This window comes from Bipolaris sorokiniana, assembly GCF_000338995.1.
Source record: "Bipolaris sorokiniana ND90Pr unplaced genomic scaffold COCSAscaffold_13, whole genome shotgun sequence".
NCBI classification, from domain to species: Eukaryota; Fungi; Ascomycota; class Dothideomycetes; order Pleosporales; family Pleosporaceae; genus Bipolaris; species Bipolaris sorokiniana.
This window is the reverse complement of record NW_006911907.1, coordinates 62,591-81,079: the sequence shown is the minus strand read 5'-3', so window position 1 is coordinate 81,079 and position 18,489 is coordinate 62,591. Positions and strand designations below refer to the sequence as shown.

The 18,489-nt window shown below is 50.5% G+C and overlaps 7 protein-coding genes across 7 annotated transcripts; 5 read left to right on the top strand and 2 right to left on the bottom strand.

The window, feature by feature from the left end:
* Window positions 1-95: 95 nt before the first annotated feature.
* Window positions 96-1,424, top strand: COCSADRAFT_97699 (uncharacterized protein; the record flags this gene model as incomplete). Its single annotated transcript, XM_007704967.1, has 1 exon — window positions 96-1,424. The coding sequence occupies one exon, from the start codon at window positions 96-98 to the stop codon at window positions 1,422-1,424; it is 1,329 nt and encodes a 442-aa protein (XP_007703157.1).
* Window positions 1,425-1,634: 210 nt separating this feature from the next.
* COCSADRAFT_235670 (uncharacterized protein) lies at window positions 1,635-2,471 on the top strand. The gene has a single exon (XM_007704966.1). The coding sequence runs from the start codon at window positions 1,845-1,847 to the stop codon at window positions 2,319-2,321; it is 477 nt and encodes a 158-aa protein (XP_007703156.1). The 5' UTR covers window positions 1,635-1,844; the 3' UTR covers window positions 2,322-2,471.
* A 743-nt stretch (window positions 2,472-3,214) lies between these two features.
* COCSADRAFT_39487 (uncharacterized protein) lies at window positions 3,215-5,341 on the top strand. The gene is made up of 3 exons (XM_007704857.1): window positions 3,215-3,730; window positions 3,815-4,462; window positions 4,565-5,341. Exons 1-3 carry the CDS (start codon window positions 3,540-3,542, stop codon window positions 4,977-4,979), a joined length of 1,254 nt encoding a protein of 417 aa, XP_007703047.1. The 5' UTR covers window positions 3,215-3,539; the 3' UTR covers window positions 4,980-5,341.
* A 609-nt stretch (window positions 5,342-5,950) lies between these two features.
* COCSADRAFT_97832 (uncharacterized protein) lies at window positions 5,951-7,003 on the top strand (the record flags this gene model as incomplete). Its single annotated transcript, XM_007704965.1, has 1 exon — window positions 5,951-7,003. One exon carries the CDS (start codon window positions 5,951-5,953, stop codon window positions 7,001-7,003), a length of 1,053 nt encoding a protein of 350 aa, XP_007703155.1.
* Window positions 7,004-7,144: 141 nt separating this feature from the next.
* Window positions 7,145-8,027, bottom strand: COCSADRAFT_235630 (uncharacterized protein). The gene is made up of 4 exons (XM_007704964.1): window positions 7,831-8,027; window positions 7,673-7,777; window positions 7,533-7,617; window positions 7,145-7,482 (listed from the first exon to the last, which is right to left on the bottom strand). Exons 1-4 carry the CDS (start codon window positions 7,897-7,899, stop codon window positions 7,286-7,288), a joined length of 456 nt encoding a protein of 151 aa, XP_007703154.1. The 5' UTR covers window positions 7,900-8,027; the 3' UTR covers window positions 7,145-7,285.
* Window positions 8,028-8,697: 670 nt separating this feature from the next.
* On the top strand, window positions 8,698-9,958 carry COCSADRAFT_29078 (uncharacterized protein; the record flags this gene model as incomplete). The annotated part of the gene is made up of 3 exons (XM_007704837.1): window positions 8,698-8,794; window positions 8,853-9,598; window positions 9,674-9,958. The coding sequence occupies 3 exons, from the start codon at window positions 8,698-8,700 to the stop codon at window positions 9,956-9,958; spliced, it is 1,128 nt and encodes a 375-aa protein (XP_007703027.1).
* Window positions 9,959-18,132: 8,174 nt separating this feature from the next.
* Window positions 18,133-18,489, bottom strand: COCSADRAFT_97082 (uncharacterized protein; the record flags this gene model as incomplete). The annotated part of the gene is made up of 2 exons (XM_007704963.1): window positions 18,133-18,317; window positions 18,447-18,489. Coding segments are annotated over 2 exons (228 nt in total), but the record flags the coding sequence as incomplete, so codon positions are not given.

Below are 18,489 nucleotides of genomic sequence, written 5' to 3'. Positions count from 1 at the left end.
TAGAAGCCTTCACTAACACAGCGCCAGGAGCCTTGCCAGTCTTCTCTCTGCGACGGTCCGACACCATCATGCCTTCCTTCTACCCCCGGCATAACATGCCACGGCTCTCTCCGCCAGAGTTCGTACCCAGCTATCACTCTGCATGCGGTGCATCATACCCACCGCAACAGCCTGCTTATGCTGGTCCTACGATCCGCCAACAGGATGATGGTTACGACTTCGCAGACCGCTACGGCCAACTGGCCATCGCCATGCCACCCATGTACCCGCAGGCCGGCACCTACCTAAGCACTGCGCCCCCTAGTCTCCCTCCCGCCAACTCGTTCTATGATCCCATGGGTGCGACTCTTCCCCCGATGCGCATGCAGTCTGGAAACTCGATGGCGGATGCAGCAATGCAGCAGCAGCGGCTTCACGAATACAACCAGCGTGTAGGTCAGCAGGCTAAGGAAGAGAAGCCCGTTGGTGGCGTCTCAGCCAAGTTGGACTACGACATGGAGGTCATGACCGATTTCGTATGCGACACAGCCCTGCGCCTCATCACCCCCGGTCGAATGATGCCTTCCACCTTCCGAAAATGGGTACACCAAGTCCTTTGTGCCACGAGGCTTCCCTCGGCAACCATCCTGCTCAGCATATTCTATCTGTCCAACAGGATGCCGATGCTGGCTCACGAGCCAAAGACGGATACCCATCTGTTCCGCCTGCTTACTATTGCGCTGGTGCTTGGTAGCAAGTTCTTGGATGACAACACCTTCATCAACCGTTCTTGGTCAGAGGTCAGCGGTATCCAGGTTGTTGAGCTGAACGAGCTCGAGTTGGAATGGCTCCTCGCTATCAAGTTTAAACTTCATCGCGACCCCGCGGAGCAACAGGGCTGGACCTCTTGGTCAGAGCATTGGAAGGACTACCAAAAGACCGCTGCTGCCCGCGCAGACCGTACCAGCAAGCTGAGTCCCATTGACACCACGATGCACCGACGCTCATTCAACTCCAATAAGCCGCTTCCTCCTCTGCCGATGCAGCAGGCTTACACTCCATCGTACGACTATGCGCCCAAGTCTGCACACTACAACACTCCTTCTTATTCCCAATACGATCCATGGAGGTCCGCAAGCGAACATTCCCCTGCGTCTGCACCTACCACGGGTCCCGCCACTCCCGAGTACTATGGCGCAACGGGCACTTGGGCTCCCGTTGAGGGATATTCGCGTCGCACCATGTTCGGGTTCCCACCCTTGTCTCAGCCCGCCCCTGTACAGGCGTCCCAGCAGTCGTCCAACTATGGCCCACCAGCCTACTCACAGTACACGCCTTCTGCGTGGAACCAGCATGGCCTGAGTTGTGGATGTGCGTACTGTGTCCAAAGACATCCGCCATACTTCATGGCTCCCGGCTATGGCCCCCAGGCTGTCACTGTCTAAAGCTGGCCTCGATGAGCTGGACATTATCGCGACGCAGTCTTGTTGACTTTCCACGGATACACATTCGTCGTCCTATTTCAGCGCTTCCTTTGTTCAAAAAGTTTCTGCTCATTTACACAAAGTACCCCGGCTTACCGAAGCCACCACCCGGATCATCCAGTCTCGGCCACTGGATACATTTGGTCGCTTCGATTCCTTCAAGCCTAGACTACCGGATCCTCCTACGGCGCAACCGCCCTATTCCCTAAGCTATTTGCACACATATTGGCGCCACTCCGGATCTTACGAAAATGCATCAAGCTTGCAATTATTTTGCACGATAGATTTCACAATTGTCGTCCGCTTTTCTTTCTCTTTTCGCTCTTTTTTATCATGGGTATTACGTTTTAGACTTTGGTTTGTCCATGGTCTGATAGGAGCATGTCAGCGAAATTGTGGGTTCTCGGCGTTAATGCTTTACCACCTCGGGTGCCACCTTGCACTTTTACGATTGTTCATTTCCTCAGCGCTTCCTCTAAGAATATGCACGGGAGGGCTCCTTTATCCATTGGTTCATGGTTGTTTCTTCTTTGGGGCAGGCTGGCGCTTCCAGGGCGTCAAGTCACTCCTCGCACTCCATACGTTGGCGGCTACCAACGGATCTGCCATTGCTGGAGGGCTGCTTATCACGTTCATGAATGTTTTTTTCCTTCTTCAATTGTCGCCTTCCGCTGTAGTCGGGTTGTAATTAATGGCACAAGATTGGTGATACGGAATTCGCTTTATTCTATTCGGGGCGGTGGGAACAAAATACCTCTCGCTTTTTTACGGGCTTTTCTCAGCCTGTGCATCATTTTGGGCAAACGGAGGAAGTATTATTTTGGGGGTTTTCTTGCTTTTTTCTCTTTCTTTCTTTAGTGTACTACTGTTATACATCGAAAGATCCTGATATCCCAGGACACAACAGAATGCGAAAAAAAAATCCTAGAAAAGCGACGAAGTCGCATAAGGAAAATCTGACTCTTCTCGGGTTCCAACCGTCGGTAGTGATGGAGTGTTTTCTCTTTGTTGTGTATGATCAAGTGGTTTGGGAGCGTGAGGGCATGAGTTGGGCTTCATAGGCCTTTTGGGTTGGCAGAGCAGGGTATTAGAAGATAGTGGCTTCTTCTCGTAAATAGAAGACTAGTCCAGTGCATGCGATTCAATCTGAGTTGCTTTCATCTTGGCATATCATATTCAGAGTGTGCGTTCATGGCTGTATATCGATTCTCCGTCATAGTATGAGAGTGAAGCGAAAGAAATCGTAGAACTGATGCTACAACGCTCTTTGCTGGCGCGATCGCCGCTTTGCTCACATGCGAGACATACAGATCTTGAATTGATTGTGTGTGCATCAAAACCTCATGGCTAACCTCAGCATCACCTAAAGAGGACAAAATCCGAAGGATAAGTATTAACTAGAGGTGCATGTCTTTCTTCATGCTGGCAGGTCTACATGGACGGACGAACTACTCCCCGAAAACCCCGCGGAAAGGCAACAGCGCGCTATGCACGAGGCTGACCAACACACGAACCCTGACCAGTCAGTCTCTCGATTCGAGCTGAAAACAGTGAACAATAGATCGTGCAACCCCATGCCAAATTTGTCCGAACACGGATTCCCTGTTGATGGCGAGAGAAAACGGCGAGTGGATTGGGTGGGCCTATAGCAATGTGCTGCGCAACGCTAGCCACATACATGGCTCGGTTATCTCACTACGTCAACCATGTTAACTCCGTTATGCCGCGCTCCTTGCCCGCTTGAGACTCATCTGCAGTCTTACCGCCAACTCTGAAGGACCAGAGACCGTGGGGTCTAATCTTCTTCGTCCGCCTGTAAGAAGAACGCGCGTGTCTGAGCCTTTGCGTGTGTGTGCGTGTGCATAGCCAGCCACAGCCGCAGCAGTTGGTGAGACCGAGCCTAACGCTGTGTAAGTATTCACATATATATATATATATGCAATGCCTTCCCTGGTCTCGCTTTTTTCTAGTCGCTTGAGACTACAGGTAAACAGACCGCGATTTACACAGTACCAACGCAAAGCTCGGAGCTATCAGTGTTTCTTGCAAACACCGCAGTTTAGTACGACAATCAAGATGAGTTCGATCGGAGGCGCAGCTATTGGTGCTGGGCTGTATGCTGCAGTGAGCAATCCAGCGCAGATTGCTGCCACACCCGAGGACGCAGCGGATAAGAGACATCATTTGAAGAACGGCAAGGGGTTTACCAATCCATGGGACAGTTATGTCGAAGCCACCCCGTGGCAATTACTCACAGGCCTGGGTTGGTAAGGGCTCCTGTTTCCTCATTACCCATGTTTCTTTGCAAACAAACATCTATGCAGAAATCACAATCTGACATACTCATTCAGGCGCAAGATCACTGGTCAAGCAAACAGTCCAGACACCACGCCACCCACCGTCCCCGTTCACACTGCGTCTTTCCTCCCTACTCGCGAAACACCCAAATTACGCGCAACCTGGCTCGGCCATGCATGCTATTACGTCGAGTTTCCCAGTGGGTTCCGCGTACTTTTTGATCCAGTCTTCGAAGACTGCTGTGCGCCCGTCAACATCAAGAGTCTAAAGCGGTTCACGCCTCCTCCTTGCGAGATTGAAGATCTACCCGTTGTAGACGCCGTTGTTATCAGTCACAACCACTATGATCACCTTAGTTACCCGACCATTCAGCGGCTGCACCAAAAGTTCCCCGATGCACATTATTTTGCGCCCTTGGGCAACAAGGAGTGGTTTCTTAACAGCGGTGTGACCAACGTGACCGAGTTGGACTGGTGGGAGAGCAGGGACGTGCAATTGCAAGAAAAAAACGACGCCTTATCTGTTGTGCCGAGTGGAAACACAGAGATAGGCAAGAAGATGAGCAGTAGTGGCATCATCACCGCGACCATTGGGGCACTGCCTTGTCAGCATGTCAGTGCCAGAGGTCCCTTTGACAAGTGCAAGACCCTCTGGGCAAGCTGGAGCGTCGAGTCTGGTGGTTCAAAAGTATATTTTGCCGGGTATGTCTACGAACAACATTCTCCCCTTCTACACTTTTGTGACTTTTTCTCTCTCCGTTCAAGGAATCCAATTTACTGACGAGCAAATCTCTTCTTTTCCAGCGATACTGGCTACCGAACCGTCCCTAAAGGCATCCCCACAACCGAAGACGACTACTCGGCCGCATACTCACACCTCCCTACGTGCCCGGCCTTTGCGCAAATAGGTAAACACAGAGGCCCCTTTGATCTTGGCCTCATTCCCATTGGCGCATACGAACCCCGCTGGGCCTTCAGCAACGTCCATGCAAATCCCAAAGACGCAGTCAACATCTTCATTGACACTCGCTGTGTAAGGGCGCTCGGCATGCACTGGGGAACTTGGGTCTTGACAGAGGAAGAGGTTATGGCGCCGCCAAAAGAGCTCAAGGAGGCATGTGAATGGAAGGGTATTGAGCATGGTAGAGGCGGCTTTGGCATTTGCGATATCGGGGAGTCGTGCGAGTTTGAAAGCGGAGTAAGTCCGGAAAAGAAATAAAGGTTTCTGTGGGGAAGTGATTTAACGGGGTGTGTGGTTTGCGGAAAGGTTTATTTTTCAACTTTGTTTCTGATACCCGGGATTCGGTTGTTGTGTTGTGTTCGGGATGTTGAGCAAATGGGGACGTATACATGAATTAGCTCTTGTATTCTTGATCCTCACAACTGTTGTTTTGTACAGCTGATGCGTACATAGTTGTACCAAATTCCGGCCATGTGATTTCTGCTGCTCGAAAACATTCACAACCGTGGGAGTTCGCTGGAAAACTTACGGTATCCCACCGATTCCTTGAGAATTGTAGTACACCCCTTACTTCTCTTCATCGACGCTAGGGTATAAATAGTAATTACAGATTTTCCAGCCACAAGCTACCATCAGCTTACGTCCTGTATGTTTAAGCAACGCCACGAGGAGGAAGTATAGTTGAGTAACACGAAGAGGGGAAATCGAGATTGAAGCAGGGAGATGGATATTGTAACGGAGTTACATGCCTATATATATTATACTACACTAGAATAATCAGTTCAGATTATTCTCGTGCTTACCTTTTGCTGGTGGGTTGGCTGCGGCCGAGTGGTTGTCACGTAGTATTGACTTAGTGGGCATTGGTGCTCACCTCCGCTACAGATATTAGGATTCTCTTAGGTGTATAGGGTGTTGACGAGTAGCATCTATCGTTGTATCAAACATAGGTAGTCGTGAAGAATCTAGTATGCGGTCAAGTAAGTAATTTAATAGGAGTTCTCTAAATAGATTTGTAAATCTGATATCAATCCAAACGAGTAATAGTATCATCCTTGATTGTTGCTATAAATAGACAGAGTTCTGGGTATTCAAGCGAAATATACTAGACTAGAGGATATAGACATTAGTCACTCTGTTATGCATTACTGATGATTACAACAACACGGCACGCTCTCCAAGATCCGCCCGCCACAAAAGCGATAGCACGTACCCTCCGCCCCTCGGCAATGCTTCTTGAGCATCTGAACCCCTGGTACCGCCCACCCTCTGAATTCGACCCAGCATCCTTAGCCGCCCTCTCGTTCCAAGCGCCCGTCAAGCTCATGCTTTACCACACCTACCAGTTCCTCAACCACCTGCACTCGACGCCCAAGCCTCTTCAGGAACTACCCATACGCGTCGTTTGCATATCGGATACGCACAGTCAAATCCCAGACAATGTCCCCGATGGCGATGTGCTCATCCACGCTGGTGACATGACCAACGACGGGAGTGTGGCAGAGATACAAAAGCAGATTGATTGGCTGAGTGCGCTGCCGCACAAGGAAATTGTAGTGATTAGCGGGAACCACGACACGTTTCTCGATCCGAGGGTGCGGGCTTCGCTGCCGGAAGAGCAGCGACGAGGCGCGTTGAACTGGAAGAGAGTGCATTACCTGCAGCACCGACGCGTCAGTCTCACAATCAAGGTCCAGCCTGTGCATGGCAATGATGCTGCCGCTATCAGTGTGAACACGCCGTTGCTGGCTGCGGATCAGTGCCAGAGACGCATATGTATATATGGCGCGCCGCAAATACCCGCCTGTGACCCTATGAATGTTCACGCGTTCCAGTACGAGCGGGGCCAAGATGCTTGGTCGGAGACTGTGCCTGAGGACATAGATATTCTGGTTACGCATACACCACCAAAATTCTACCGCGACCTTTCGTTGCCAGTGGGCCTAGGCTGCGAGCACCTGCTGGCCGAGGTTCGACGTGTGAAGCCAGCTCTACACGTCTTTGGTCACGTACACTGGGGAGCTGGACGGACAGTCGTCTGGTGGGACAAAGCACATGATGCCTATAGGGAAGGGCTATCGATCCAATCGCAATGGACTCGTGGGCTGCTGAACCCATACCTGTGGTTGAACGTCCTAAGGGTTATTTACCGCGGCGTCAGGGAACTACTATGGGATCGTGTGTGGGGAGGCCAAAGCCCTAATACTATCATGGTCAACGCAGCCCAGATGCATGGAAACACAGGGCGCCTGGCCAACTCCATCCAAGTTGTCGACATCTAATGTTGCCCATCACGGTATACCAGTACAAGTCGTAATCGTAATGTATAAATGAACACCTTTTTGATCAACACAGCAATAGCACTTCATTGTCGGGAAGCCTTTTCAAACTAAAAAGGATTCTGTTGATTTAGCTCGACTATCTCTCACACGAGAAGCCAAGTTCAACATGGAGACCAGGCAGATTCGCCGTTCCCCGCGACTTTATTGTGGTCATGAAACCATAAATCGTGCAAACCATGCCATGCCATATTCCACCACTGAGAGCCACTTTTGCGCATACGCTCAGAGACGACGACCACGGCGACCACCCTTTCTCCTGGTCGAGTCGGATGGGGTAGGGGTGACATCCTCGATACGTCCGATGCGCATGCCAGCACGGGCAAGAGCGCGGAGAGCAGACTGGGCACCGGGGCCGGGAGTCTTGGTACCGTTACCACCAGTAGCTCGGATCTTGACGTGGAGAGCGGTGATTCCGAGTTCTGCACATGTTAGTCTGTGCACAAGAAACCTCTCAATATATCCGACTTACCCTTGCAGCGAGCGGCGACATCCTGGGCTGCCAACATGGCGGCGTAGGGAGAGCTCTCGTCACGGTCGGCCTTGACCTTCATGCCCTGTTGTACTGATCAGCGACTGTCGCATATAGTGAGTGCGTTTGGGCGCACTTACACCGGTGACACGGGAGATGGTTTCGCGGCCAGACAGATCGGTGATGTGGACGAAGGTGTCATTGAACGAGGCAAAGATACGGGCAACACCGAAGACGAGTTCACCCTACAAGATGGTCAATTCATGCTGCTATTTCCAATTATCTCGCGATGACGAACCTCGCGGACCTGGGGTCCGAGCTGGATGTTCTCCTGAGGAGCGCGGGCAACCTTCTGCTTGGGAGGCATTTTGGCGGTAATTACGATCTGGGCGTGACTGGCGGATTCGTGATGCTGTCAGCGACTGCAAAGACGAACTTTCTGGTGGGTGGAAATCGCTTGTGTGCGGAGAAACGTAACGCCGCCGTTAGCGCGCCAAGACTCGACCTAACTTTTCTCCATCAGCCGTGAGACGCCTGCAGTTCTTGCCTTTACTTTTCGCCATGGGCTGATCACCAACACCACACCCACGCACAGGAGCGTGCGACACCACTGCAACCATGCAAGACGGCAAGAGTGTTGGCCTCATTGGCATGGGCGACATGGGCAAGATGTATGCTCGGCGCCTAAGCAGCGCTGGATGGAAGTGAGTGCATTTGCGCGTGCTATAGTACAAGCTCGACTGGTTTTGCAATTGGTAAGTCATGACCTCTTTTACTCCCCTCCCCCCCTGTTATGATGACCGTGAGTGCATTTGGCTCGAGTACGGCGTCGTGTCCGCGCTGTTACCGTCTTGGCTTTCAGCATCTGGCCACGGCGTCGTCCATGATGTGAATTCTCGCTACCTAACTTTATACAACTCTGAACTACACCAACTCCAATCCGCTTAGTTCATACTTGTCGCGCGAACTTTGCTAACCAGTTGCTCACAGATTGCTACCATGATCAGCTTTGCTAATACGATGCCTCTCAAGGGTCCACGCTTGTGACCTCCCGGATAAGTTCGATTCATTAGTAGAAGAGTTCAAGGACTTTGTAGGATAGCACTTTTATATAAACTCGATGAATGAACTCAAGCTGAGATTGTGCCAGCCCAGAGTGGAAATCATGCAAAACGGCCATCTCGTGTCTCGGTGCAGCGACTACATCATTTACAGCGTTGAGGCCAAGAATATCGATGCGGTCGTGAAGGCCTTTGGTCCTTGTATGCGCCGATGCTCCTGCTGCTGACATTGCCCAAAACTGACCTGTCTTGTGTATAGCTACCAAGGTTGGCGCTATAGTGGGCGGGCAAACGTCATGCAAGACCCCAGAAATGGATGCTTTTAACAAGCACCTTCCCAAGGATGTCAGCATCGTCTCCGTGCACTCCCTCCATGGGCCTGGTATAGATCCGAAAGGCCAACCATTGGTGTTGATCAAGTACCGCGCTTCGGACGATGAATTTGCTTTTGTGGAGAATATCATGTCCTGCCTTAGCTCGAAGCACGTCTACCTTAGTGCTGAGCAACATGATCGCATCACAGCGGACACGCAAGCAGTAACACACGCCGCCTTTTTGAGTATGGGTGGCGCATGGTATGCCAACAACCAGTACCCGTGGGACAGCTCCCGTTACGTTGGCGGTATCGAAAATGTCAAGATGAATATCACTCTCCGCATCTATTCCAACAAGTGGCACGTGTATGCTGGACTGGCAATTCTCAATCCGGATGCCAAGAGGCAGATCAAGCAGTATGCCGAATCAGTCACTGAACTGTTCAAGCTTATGCTCGCTGGGCAGCGGGATGAACTACGCGAACGTGTGCATGCTGCGCGTAAAGCTGTGTTTGGTGACAATGCAAGTGGCAAGAAGCTATTGCTGCGGGACGACTTGCTTGACCAGTTCGCCCTAGGCACAATTCCAGAGAAGAAGTTGAAGAACAACCACCTAAGCTTGCTCGCCATGGTAGACTGTTGGTGGAAGCTGGGCATAGTGCCCTATGACCACACGATTTGCTCCACGCCGGTAAGAACCATCCATTTTTGAACCTCGACAAAATACGCAAGAGTTTCCTTGGTTCACTGACCACTGCTTTTTTAGCCTTCGCGCATGTGGCTCGGAATCACCGAGTATCTCTTCTGCAACCCTGCACTACTTGAAGAAGCCATTGAGACGGCCATTGATGACAACACGTTCCGCGCCGATGACCTTGAATTTACTTTTGCAGCTAGAGATTGGAGCTCGCGTGTTACCCTAGGCAACTTTGATGGCTACAGGGATAAGTTTGAGCAGATTCAAAAGTATTTTGAACCCAGGTTTCCTGAGGCAACTAAGCTGGGGAATGAGATGATCAGAGTTATACTGCAGAAGACGCAGGATAGTTGAGCATGGTGGGGTATGCGTATGTAAGGCATTCAGCAGTTCACTTTGATGGAAAAATAGTGTCTTCGGAATGATACATGTTATGTCTTTTACTACTATAGCCACTCTGCTCTCACCCTTGTGCCAATGGGTTATTTTCTATACTTGAGTTCAATGCATCCTTATTCCTTAGTACAGTACGTTCATATAAAAACTTAGGCAACATAATTACAGATTTACCTGTGTATTACGATCGCTCCCCGGAGGACTGTTATACTTCGTTCGGCCTAACAAACCAAACTCCTCAAGGCACTTCTTAGTCCCAAGGACCTGGTCACGTCGCTCACAAAAACAGATTAGCTAGTAGGTATAACGTGTTTCACCACCAAGCGCCGCACCCCACCTAGCGCCACACTTCCCCCACTAAGATAACGTCCTAACAACAACGCGTGATGTCTCAACAACTACCAACCTAAAGAGGCTATACTAAAGCTGACGTGCAAATAGCAGTCTCTAAGCTATCTAGAAACTAAATTTAAAGTATTTGACGTGCTAAAAAGATCTATAACGTCCCTAAACGAATAATACGTTGACGACGCGATAGGAAGCACTCTTAACGCGACTACGAGCCTAACTATAAGCGCCTAACAAAACTAGAAGAAGAGGCTATTACTAGGCGTGTAATAGTTAAGGCTAATTAAGAATTACTCTGTAGAAGAGACAACGTGCGAGATATAGCTAATAGACTACTTAGGCTGGCAAGCGGGTTGCCTTCGGGTTGCTAAGTCGGGTTACTAAATATCTTAGCGATTACTAGTTCAAAGTAGATGATTAATAGCTTATTTTAAAGCTTTGAAGTAGTATTTTAACTTTTATATAGAAAGTTTATGAATATGGTTTAGAATATAGAATTAAAGCTAAAAAGGAGCTACTTTTAGGGGGGTACCTAAGGGCTTACCTAACCCGAACTTCTAAAAATCGGGTTGCTAAATAACTTTTTAATTAACGTCAAGGATTAGTTATCCGGCCAGATTAGTCATCCGGCTACCCCACCTAACTTAACCTAACGCTCTACACTATCATAGCTATGATACGATAACGACGCTCTCTATCGCCTTAAAGGCAAGGTAGACTTTATTTTATACCTTAATTAATTTAAAGATATTAAATTAAGAGTTAACGTGAAGCTGTAAAGCTATTTAATGTCCTCTATTTAATGCTTTATAACCGTCTTTAAGGTAGTAAGCCTTAAGCTCTTGCTAATACTAAGAAGAGAAAGTTATTACCTACTAAAGAGCAGTCTCTCGTATATTAGATTCTAGACCTTAATTAATATAGCTTTCTACCTTATATTATTAATATACGATAGATAGTAGACGCGTTACTTACTGCGCATAGCTAAGATCTATCTCTAGTACCTATAGGTAAATACTAAGTGTTATACTTTATCTAGAGCTAGCTAGAGCTTTAGACGAAGTAGACTAAGAAGTTTAGTAGCTAGCGTACTCTTTCTAAGGATTCTATTATAATTATAGCTTAGTTTAAGCTAGTAAAAGAGACGCGCTAGACGTAGTGTCACGGTACGGGCTCACGGGCAGAGAGGACAGGCGCGTGTACAGGTTCTATTGCTACAGCTAATCAACAGGCTCTCACTACAGGTAGTATAGAGTAGAAGACAGGACGTAGCTCGAAGAGCTACACTAGTGAAGTTGCGGCGGTTTTGCAGAATCCGGGTGCTCGGACCCTCACCCGGATTCTGTCGGCAGCCAATCAGACGATCGCGCGCCGGCCACTCAGCCAGCGCCGTGACAGTACTCCCCTCTCTAGGCGGAGCTCTGTCGACGCGATTACCTTGGCTTGGCAGGGTAACGGCGGTGGAAGTTGTTGACGATCTCTTGGGCATTTTCTAGGTGGCTGGCGGGGACCTCAGTTGGCTCGTCGTAGCCAGCCCACTTCACTAAGTACTTCAGGCGGGGGCGACCTCCTCGTCCGCGGCGGTCGAATCGGGAATCCAGAATATCCTCCACCTCCCATTCCTCTATCCCCTCGACCTCGATAGGCGGAGGGGGATCATGGCGTTGTCCAGGTAGGGGGTTGGAAGCGGCAGGTCTTAACAGGCTCACGTGGAAGACAGGGTGAATCTTCATAGACGCAGGCAGCTCTAGGCGGTAGGCGTATGGGCTAACGACCTCGGCGACCCGGTAGGGTCCTAATAGCTTCCAGTCTAGCTTCTTCTGGGGACGGGTAGTCTTGATGTTCCTGGCATCCAACCATACAGTATCGTCCACTAGGAAGTGGCGGGCAGGCTGTCTCTTCCGGTTAGCATACTTCTCGTGACGGGCCTGGGCCAGGCAGATCTCGGCTCGCAGGTACTCGTGGACAGCATTCATCTTCTGGGCAAGTTCCTCGGCATCGCGGGCGGCGGGTTGGTCTCGTGTCAGGGCTGGCTCGAATCCTAGTCTCGGGTGGTAGCCGTAGTTCGCGAAGAACGGCGTGGTCTGGGTACTCTCGTTGATAGCATTATTCGCAGCGAACTCTGCTAAAGGCAGCCAGGTAGACCAGTCGTCCTGTAGATATGACACGTGGCTGCGGAGGTACTGTTCTAGGAACGAGTTCGCTCTCTCAGTCTGGCCATCAGTCTCGGGGTGGTACGCGGTGGACAGGAGGGGCTTGATCCCTAGGCGGCGGGTCAGGTGATTCCAGAATGCAGACACGAACTGGGGTCCTCGATCGGACACGATCGTCTGGGGCAGACCGTGGAGTTTCCACACGTGCTTCGTGAACAGTCTTGACACCTCTTCTGCATCGCAGGTTCCGTGGCAGGCGACGAAGTGTCTCATCTTGGTCAGGCGATCTACGACCACAAGGATGGCGTCGTGGCCCTGGCTCTCTGGCAGGTGTGTGATGAAGTCCATAGATACGTCTCGCCAGGCCCGCTCTGGGATCGGCAAGGGTCTTAACACTCCCTGTTTGGCCTCACGGGACGCGGTCGTTCTTTTGCAGGAGTGGCAGTTCTGGACCCAGCGCTCAACGTAGTCTAACATGCCAGGCCAGTAGTATTCTCGAGACAGAGACTCGTACGTGCGGGCTCTCCCCATATGCCCGGCAACCGGGCTCTCGTGGTACATGCGCAGCAGTTCTGCATGCAGCTCCGGGCACTCGGGGACGTACAGGCGGTCACGGTAGTATAGGTACCCATCCCGTTCCGCGCACTCCGCAAGTGTGATTTTCTTATGCCGTCTAGCGTTGGTGCGGAGTGCGGATAGAATCGACGACAGCTCGGGGTCGTTCTGATACCCGTCATCGAACATGGATTGGATCTGAGGCGGGAGCAGCGGTGCGGTTCTCTCAGGTGGCAGGCTTGGGCGGGCAGGTTGGCGTATAGGGAGTAGGCGTAGCGTGCAGTCGTCGCTAAAGCGGACAGTCTTCTTTGGTGCAGCCTCACCCGGGCTGGCAGTAGGGAGGACTAGGGGGGAACTAGGGAAAGTTTCTTGGGTACCCCCCTGTAGGGAGTCTGGTTCGAAGTTCTCCTTCTTTAGTACCACCCGGCTCTGGTGCTCGAGGCGTTCATCCCCCTTCTTAGGCAGGTCTCCTGACCTTCTGGTTAGCGCATCAGGCTTTGCTCCTAGCTTACCTGGTCGGTACACAATTTTGAAATTAAAACGGGAAAGAAATTCAGCCTAGCGGGCTTGTCGTCTGTTTAGCAGCTTGGTCGTCGTAAAGTATTCTAGGTTGCGGTGGTTAGTAATTACTTTGATAGGAGACGCTGTGCCCTCTAGCTTAGGTCTCTACTCCTCGAAGCAGCGGATAATTGCTAGTAGTTCCTTGTCGTAGATCTCGTAGTTGCACTCCGTGACTGAGTGCTTCTTAGAGAAGAATGCCACTGGTCTTAGAATCCCGTCGTCTCCGTGCTGCGACAGCACTCTAGCCGACACGTAGTCGGACGCGTCAGTCTCCAGAATGATCTCCTTGTCCCAGTCGAAAGGGGCCAGGATAGGCGCCTCCGTGAAGGCCGACTTCAGACAATCAAAGGCCCCCTGGCAGGCAGTACTCCATTGAAATTTGACTCTCTTCTTCGTTAGGCCTACTATAGGCGCTATAATCTTGGAGAAGTCGCGTATAAATCGGCGGTAAAAATTGCTAAACCCGATAAACGCTTGTACATCAGTTAGGCAGGTAGGCGTCGGCCAGTTCTGGATAGTCTCGACCTTTCGCGGGTCCATTCGGATACCCTCCCTTCCTACGATAACTCCAAGGAAGGTGGTCTCAGTCTTGAAGAATTCGCACTTCTTCATCTGGGCATATAAGCCAGCCCTGCGTAGGGCTGCTAGGACCTTTCTTAGGTGGTCTTTATGCTCGCTTCGGCTACGGCTGTAGATTAGAATGTCGTCTAGGTAGGCGGTGCAGAAAACGTCGAGATACTCTCGTAGGGTGTCGTTAATAAACCTCTGGAACGTGGCAGGGGCACCTGTTAAGCCAAACGGCATCACTAGGGACTCGTATAGTCCAAATCTAGTACGGAACGCTGTTAGATACTCCTGGCCTTTCTTAATGCGTACGTTGTTAAAGGCGGCGACGATGTCGATTTTAGAGAAGTACTTCATGCCCTTCAGGTTGTTCAAGCTTTCCTTAACTAGCGGGAGCGGGTATCGGTTCTTAACAGAGATATTGTTTAGACTACGGTAGTCTACATAGAAGCGGAGCCCTCCATTGGGCTTCTTAATAAAGAGGACGGGGGACGCGGCGGGAGAGGAGCTAGGACGGATGAACCCCTTGCGCAGGTTCTCCTCGAGCCATTCTCGTAAGGCTATAAGCTCTTCGCGGGACATTGGGTACAATGGGCCAAAAGGGGGGGTCTTGCCCTCTAGTAGGCGAATGTTGTGATCGTGGGCGCGGTGTGGGGGCAGCTTCTCCGCCTTCTTAGGTGAGAACACGTCCATAAACTCCCAGAGCTTCTGGGGGAGGAGGTCTCCTAGGTCTACGGGATCAGAAGGGTTTAGGGGGTTAGTGCTAGCCAGAAGCTCGTCGATCTGTTCAATCGACACTTTAAAAATTTGGTAGTTTCTTCGGGCGTATGCTGCGCAAGCCCGCAAGGATACCTTTGTGATATCTAAGTGACGGAGTTTCTCGGGTCAGTCAGGCACGGCGGCAGGGCGCGTTTTCTGAGGCACATCATGTAGGGTAGGGATCTGGGTTGGGCGGTCGGGGAGGTTGCAGTTGTTCCGACAGTACTCACTATTGAACGTGAAAGTATGGTTCGCGAACCCCACTCGGGGGTCGTGAAGCTTCATCTAGGGCATCCCTAGGATGACAGGGTAGTGTGCTAGTTGCGTAGCTAGCAAGCAGATAGTCTCATGGTGGTTATCTACTACCATGTCGGTTTTTAGGTAATGGGTAATAGACCTAGTCTCGGCTTCTCGACCGTCGAACACTTCTAGTTGGATTGGTCGTTTTAGTTCCTGTAGGGGTAGTTGTCGGCTCTGGGCCCAGTTTAGGTCGACGAAGCTCTTCCCTTCGGCTCCGGTGTTAGTCATCGCGTAGGTGGGTATCGTCTCTTCCCCCACCTTCAGGGTAACAGGCAGTATCATCAGGTTAGACCTCAGCTCGCTTTCCTCGCTTACTGAGAGTTCCTTGGCAGACGCAGCGGAAATACGGACTAGGCGGCGTCGGTTCTGGTTGCGCGGTAGGGGAGCCTGGACGCGACTCAGTTCAGGCTCACTCTATTTACTGACTGGTTGGGGCTACTCTGGGGGCTGGCACGGCGGTAGTTGGAGGGCGAGTGTGGAGGGGTGGTTCGGCGTCCTCGGGGGGGCGTAGGGGCACGGCGGCGTGTAGGACTAGCGGCGTATTCTATGTTACTGGAGCGGATCTGTAGGGCTGGGCGATTATCTGGGTGTGGGTAGTCCCTGACCTGGTGCTGCGGCGATCTGCAGCGGAAGCACTCGTTTCTCTCTCGTCTCTCTCCCGTCGTAAAGTTCTTCTGAGAGCTTAGGTCCATCGGGTCCGCTGGAACGGCGGTAGTGAGGGGGGCGGGATGGGGCGCGGACGGGCGGTCTATAGCCTCTCTAGTGATATATCCGGGGTTCTTAGTGGACGGTGTTCCTCGAGATCGGCTAACCTGCTGTTGGTGCTGGCGGTAACGGTTGTCGAGTGCCTGGAGATGGTTGACATAGGACGTGTATTCGGTAGACGGGGTGGGGCTATGGAGGAGCATATCCTGAAGCTCGCGGGAGATCCCTTGGAATAATAAGGGGACTAGTGCGCTCTCTGGCATCTCGGCCTCTAGAGCTAAGCGTTGAAACTTCGACAGGTAGGCGGTAAAGTCTAGGTTCTTCTGCTTCTATTGGAAAAGACGGTTCTGGGCATTTTGGGTGCGGTTGGGGTCGCCGAAGGCCCTTTCTAGGTACTCTAGCATCTGTGGGTAATCGACAAACTGGGGAATTCCGTATTGGATCTTCGGTAGCATTAGCGCGTACGCTTTACCTGTAAGTCGTCCTGCTACGTAAAGCATGCGCCTAGTGGCCTGCGGGAATTGGTCGGCGTTCGCGCTTATCTTGCCGTAGATCTGTTGGATAAACTGGTGTAGGTCGCTTCGAGTTCCATTAAATTCCTTTGGGTTAGGTATTCTCTCACTAAGGCTGGGAGTTCGGGAACTTGGGGGAGTAATAGGCGCAGGCGGTCCCGTTGGGTCGTCTGCGGAGGCCTTAGCAACGCCAACGGGGTTAGGGGGAAACGTAGTGACGGCCGGGGGTGTTAGTACCGCAGGTGTGGCAGCTGTAGCAAGCTGGGTCTTTTCAATCTCGAGTTTAGTAATCTGCTTCTGGTCGGCTGCTAGCTGCTCCTTCTGGTACTGAATGATAGCTTCTCTCTTCTTGACCTGGATCCGCAGAGACTGCTCCTGGTCCTGGGACGCGGCGTGGTTTTCCTCGAGTTTCTGAGTATACTGGGCAGTGTTGCGTAAGTACATTAGCTATTCCTCTGGATGCGCTGCTACACTAGCAGTGAGTTCGTCAGGCGTCTCTGGGAAGGAGGGGGGCTCGGGGCGGTTTATGGCGGTGAAATACACGGGCCTGTGGGGAGGAGCTACGTAATGTCACGGTACGGGCTCACGGGCAGAGAGGACAGGCGCGTGTACAGGTTCTATTGCTACAGCTAATTAACAGGCTCTCACTACAGGTAGTATAGAGTAGAAGACAGGACGTAGCTCGAAGAGCTACACTAGTGAAGTTGCGGCGGTTTTGCAGAATCCGGGTGCTCGGACCCTCACCTGGATTCTGTCGGCAGCTAATCAGACGATCGCGCGCCGGCCACTCAGCCAGCGCCGTGACACGTAGAGCGTTCTTAACTAGGATATCTATAACTTTAATAAGACTAGATTCGTAATAGGCGTCGCTATAACGTTAAAAGTTATAACTAGCACTAATAGAATTAGTTAAGTAGTTATTATATAGCTAGGTAATTACGAGTAGGTAATAGTAATTAAGTACGTTAACGCGTCTAGCTAGTCTCTTCTACTATTTATAATTCTATCTAGTAAAGCCTACTAGAATAGCTAGTATTAAGGTCTTCTATTAAACTAGACTATTATAGTATTAGATAATAGCTAGATAACTAATTAGCTTAGCGTAGAGTAGATAAAGTACTTTAATTAGTATATAGTAGCTCGTATAGCTAGAGTCTATTAGCTTCTTATTCTAGATAGCTATAGTAGCTACGCTACGCTAGAGTTTAACTAGTACTATGCTAATAATAAGATTATTACTCTCTATATGCCGCCTTATACGTTATACTTTCTCTAGCCGCTTAATATAAGCTACTTCTTACTACTTAAGCGCGTGTATAGACGTAAGATTAAAGAGCTTACCCGCTAAGGCGTCTACTACGTTAATAAGATAGACTTTCTTATAGCCTATATGTAGATCTAGCTAATAATATTTATATAGAAGAATATCTAGGCAGACTTCTAAGTAATAGGACTTATCTCTTCTTATTCTAATCGCGTTGTATTATTACTTATAGTTATCTATACACTATCTCTACTATAGATAACTATAGATAATAACGCTATAACGTAGCTAGAAACACTATATATAGTAGCTTAGTGTTACAAGTAACAAGAAGGATTCTCTCCTTGACAAATGACGAGATGGCTGAAGGCCTATGGACGTCCACGTCAGAAGGTAATGATCATCGCGGGGCTAGGTCACGTGATGTGCCATCCCGCCAAGGGCAACCATCCGAGGGATGGCAGGACGCCTTGGGATGGCAGCCATCCCCAACATCACAACCATCCCAGGGATGGCAGGGAAGTAAGGGATGGCAGGACCAAAGGCAACGGATATAAGAATGGGTTGGATTTCATTATTACATTCGTTGTGGTCAACTCAAATTGTACTTTCTTACTAGTATCTTTACTTAACAAGATTGTCACAAGTTAGTCTATCAAATAGATTAGTCTTGTCAAACCCTCCTTAAGCACGCCAACTCCACTGCATCGCCAGACAAGCCTCACGGAACACTAACGTAATACTCACCTGCCTTAGTGCGGACCAGGA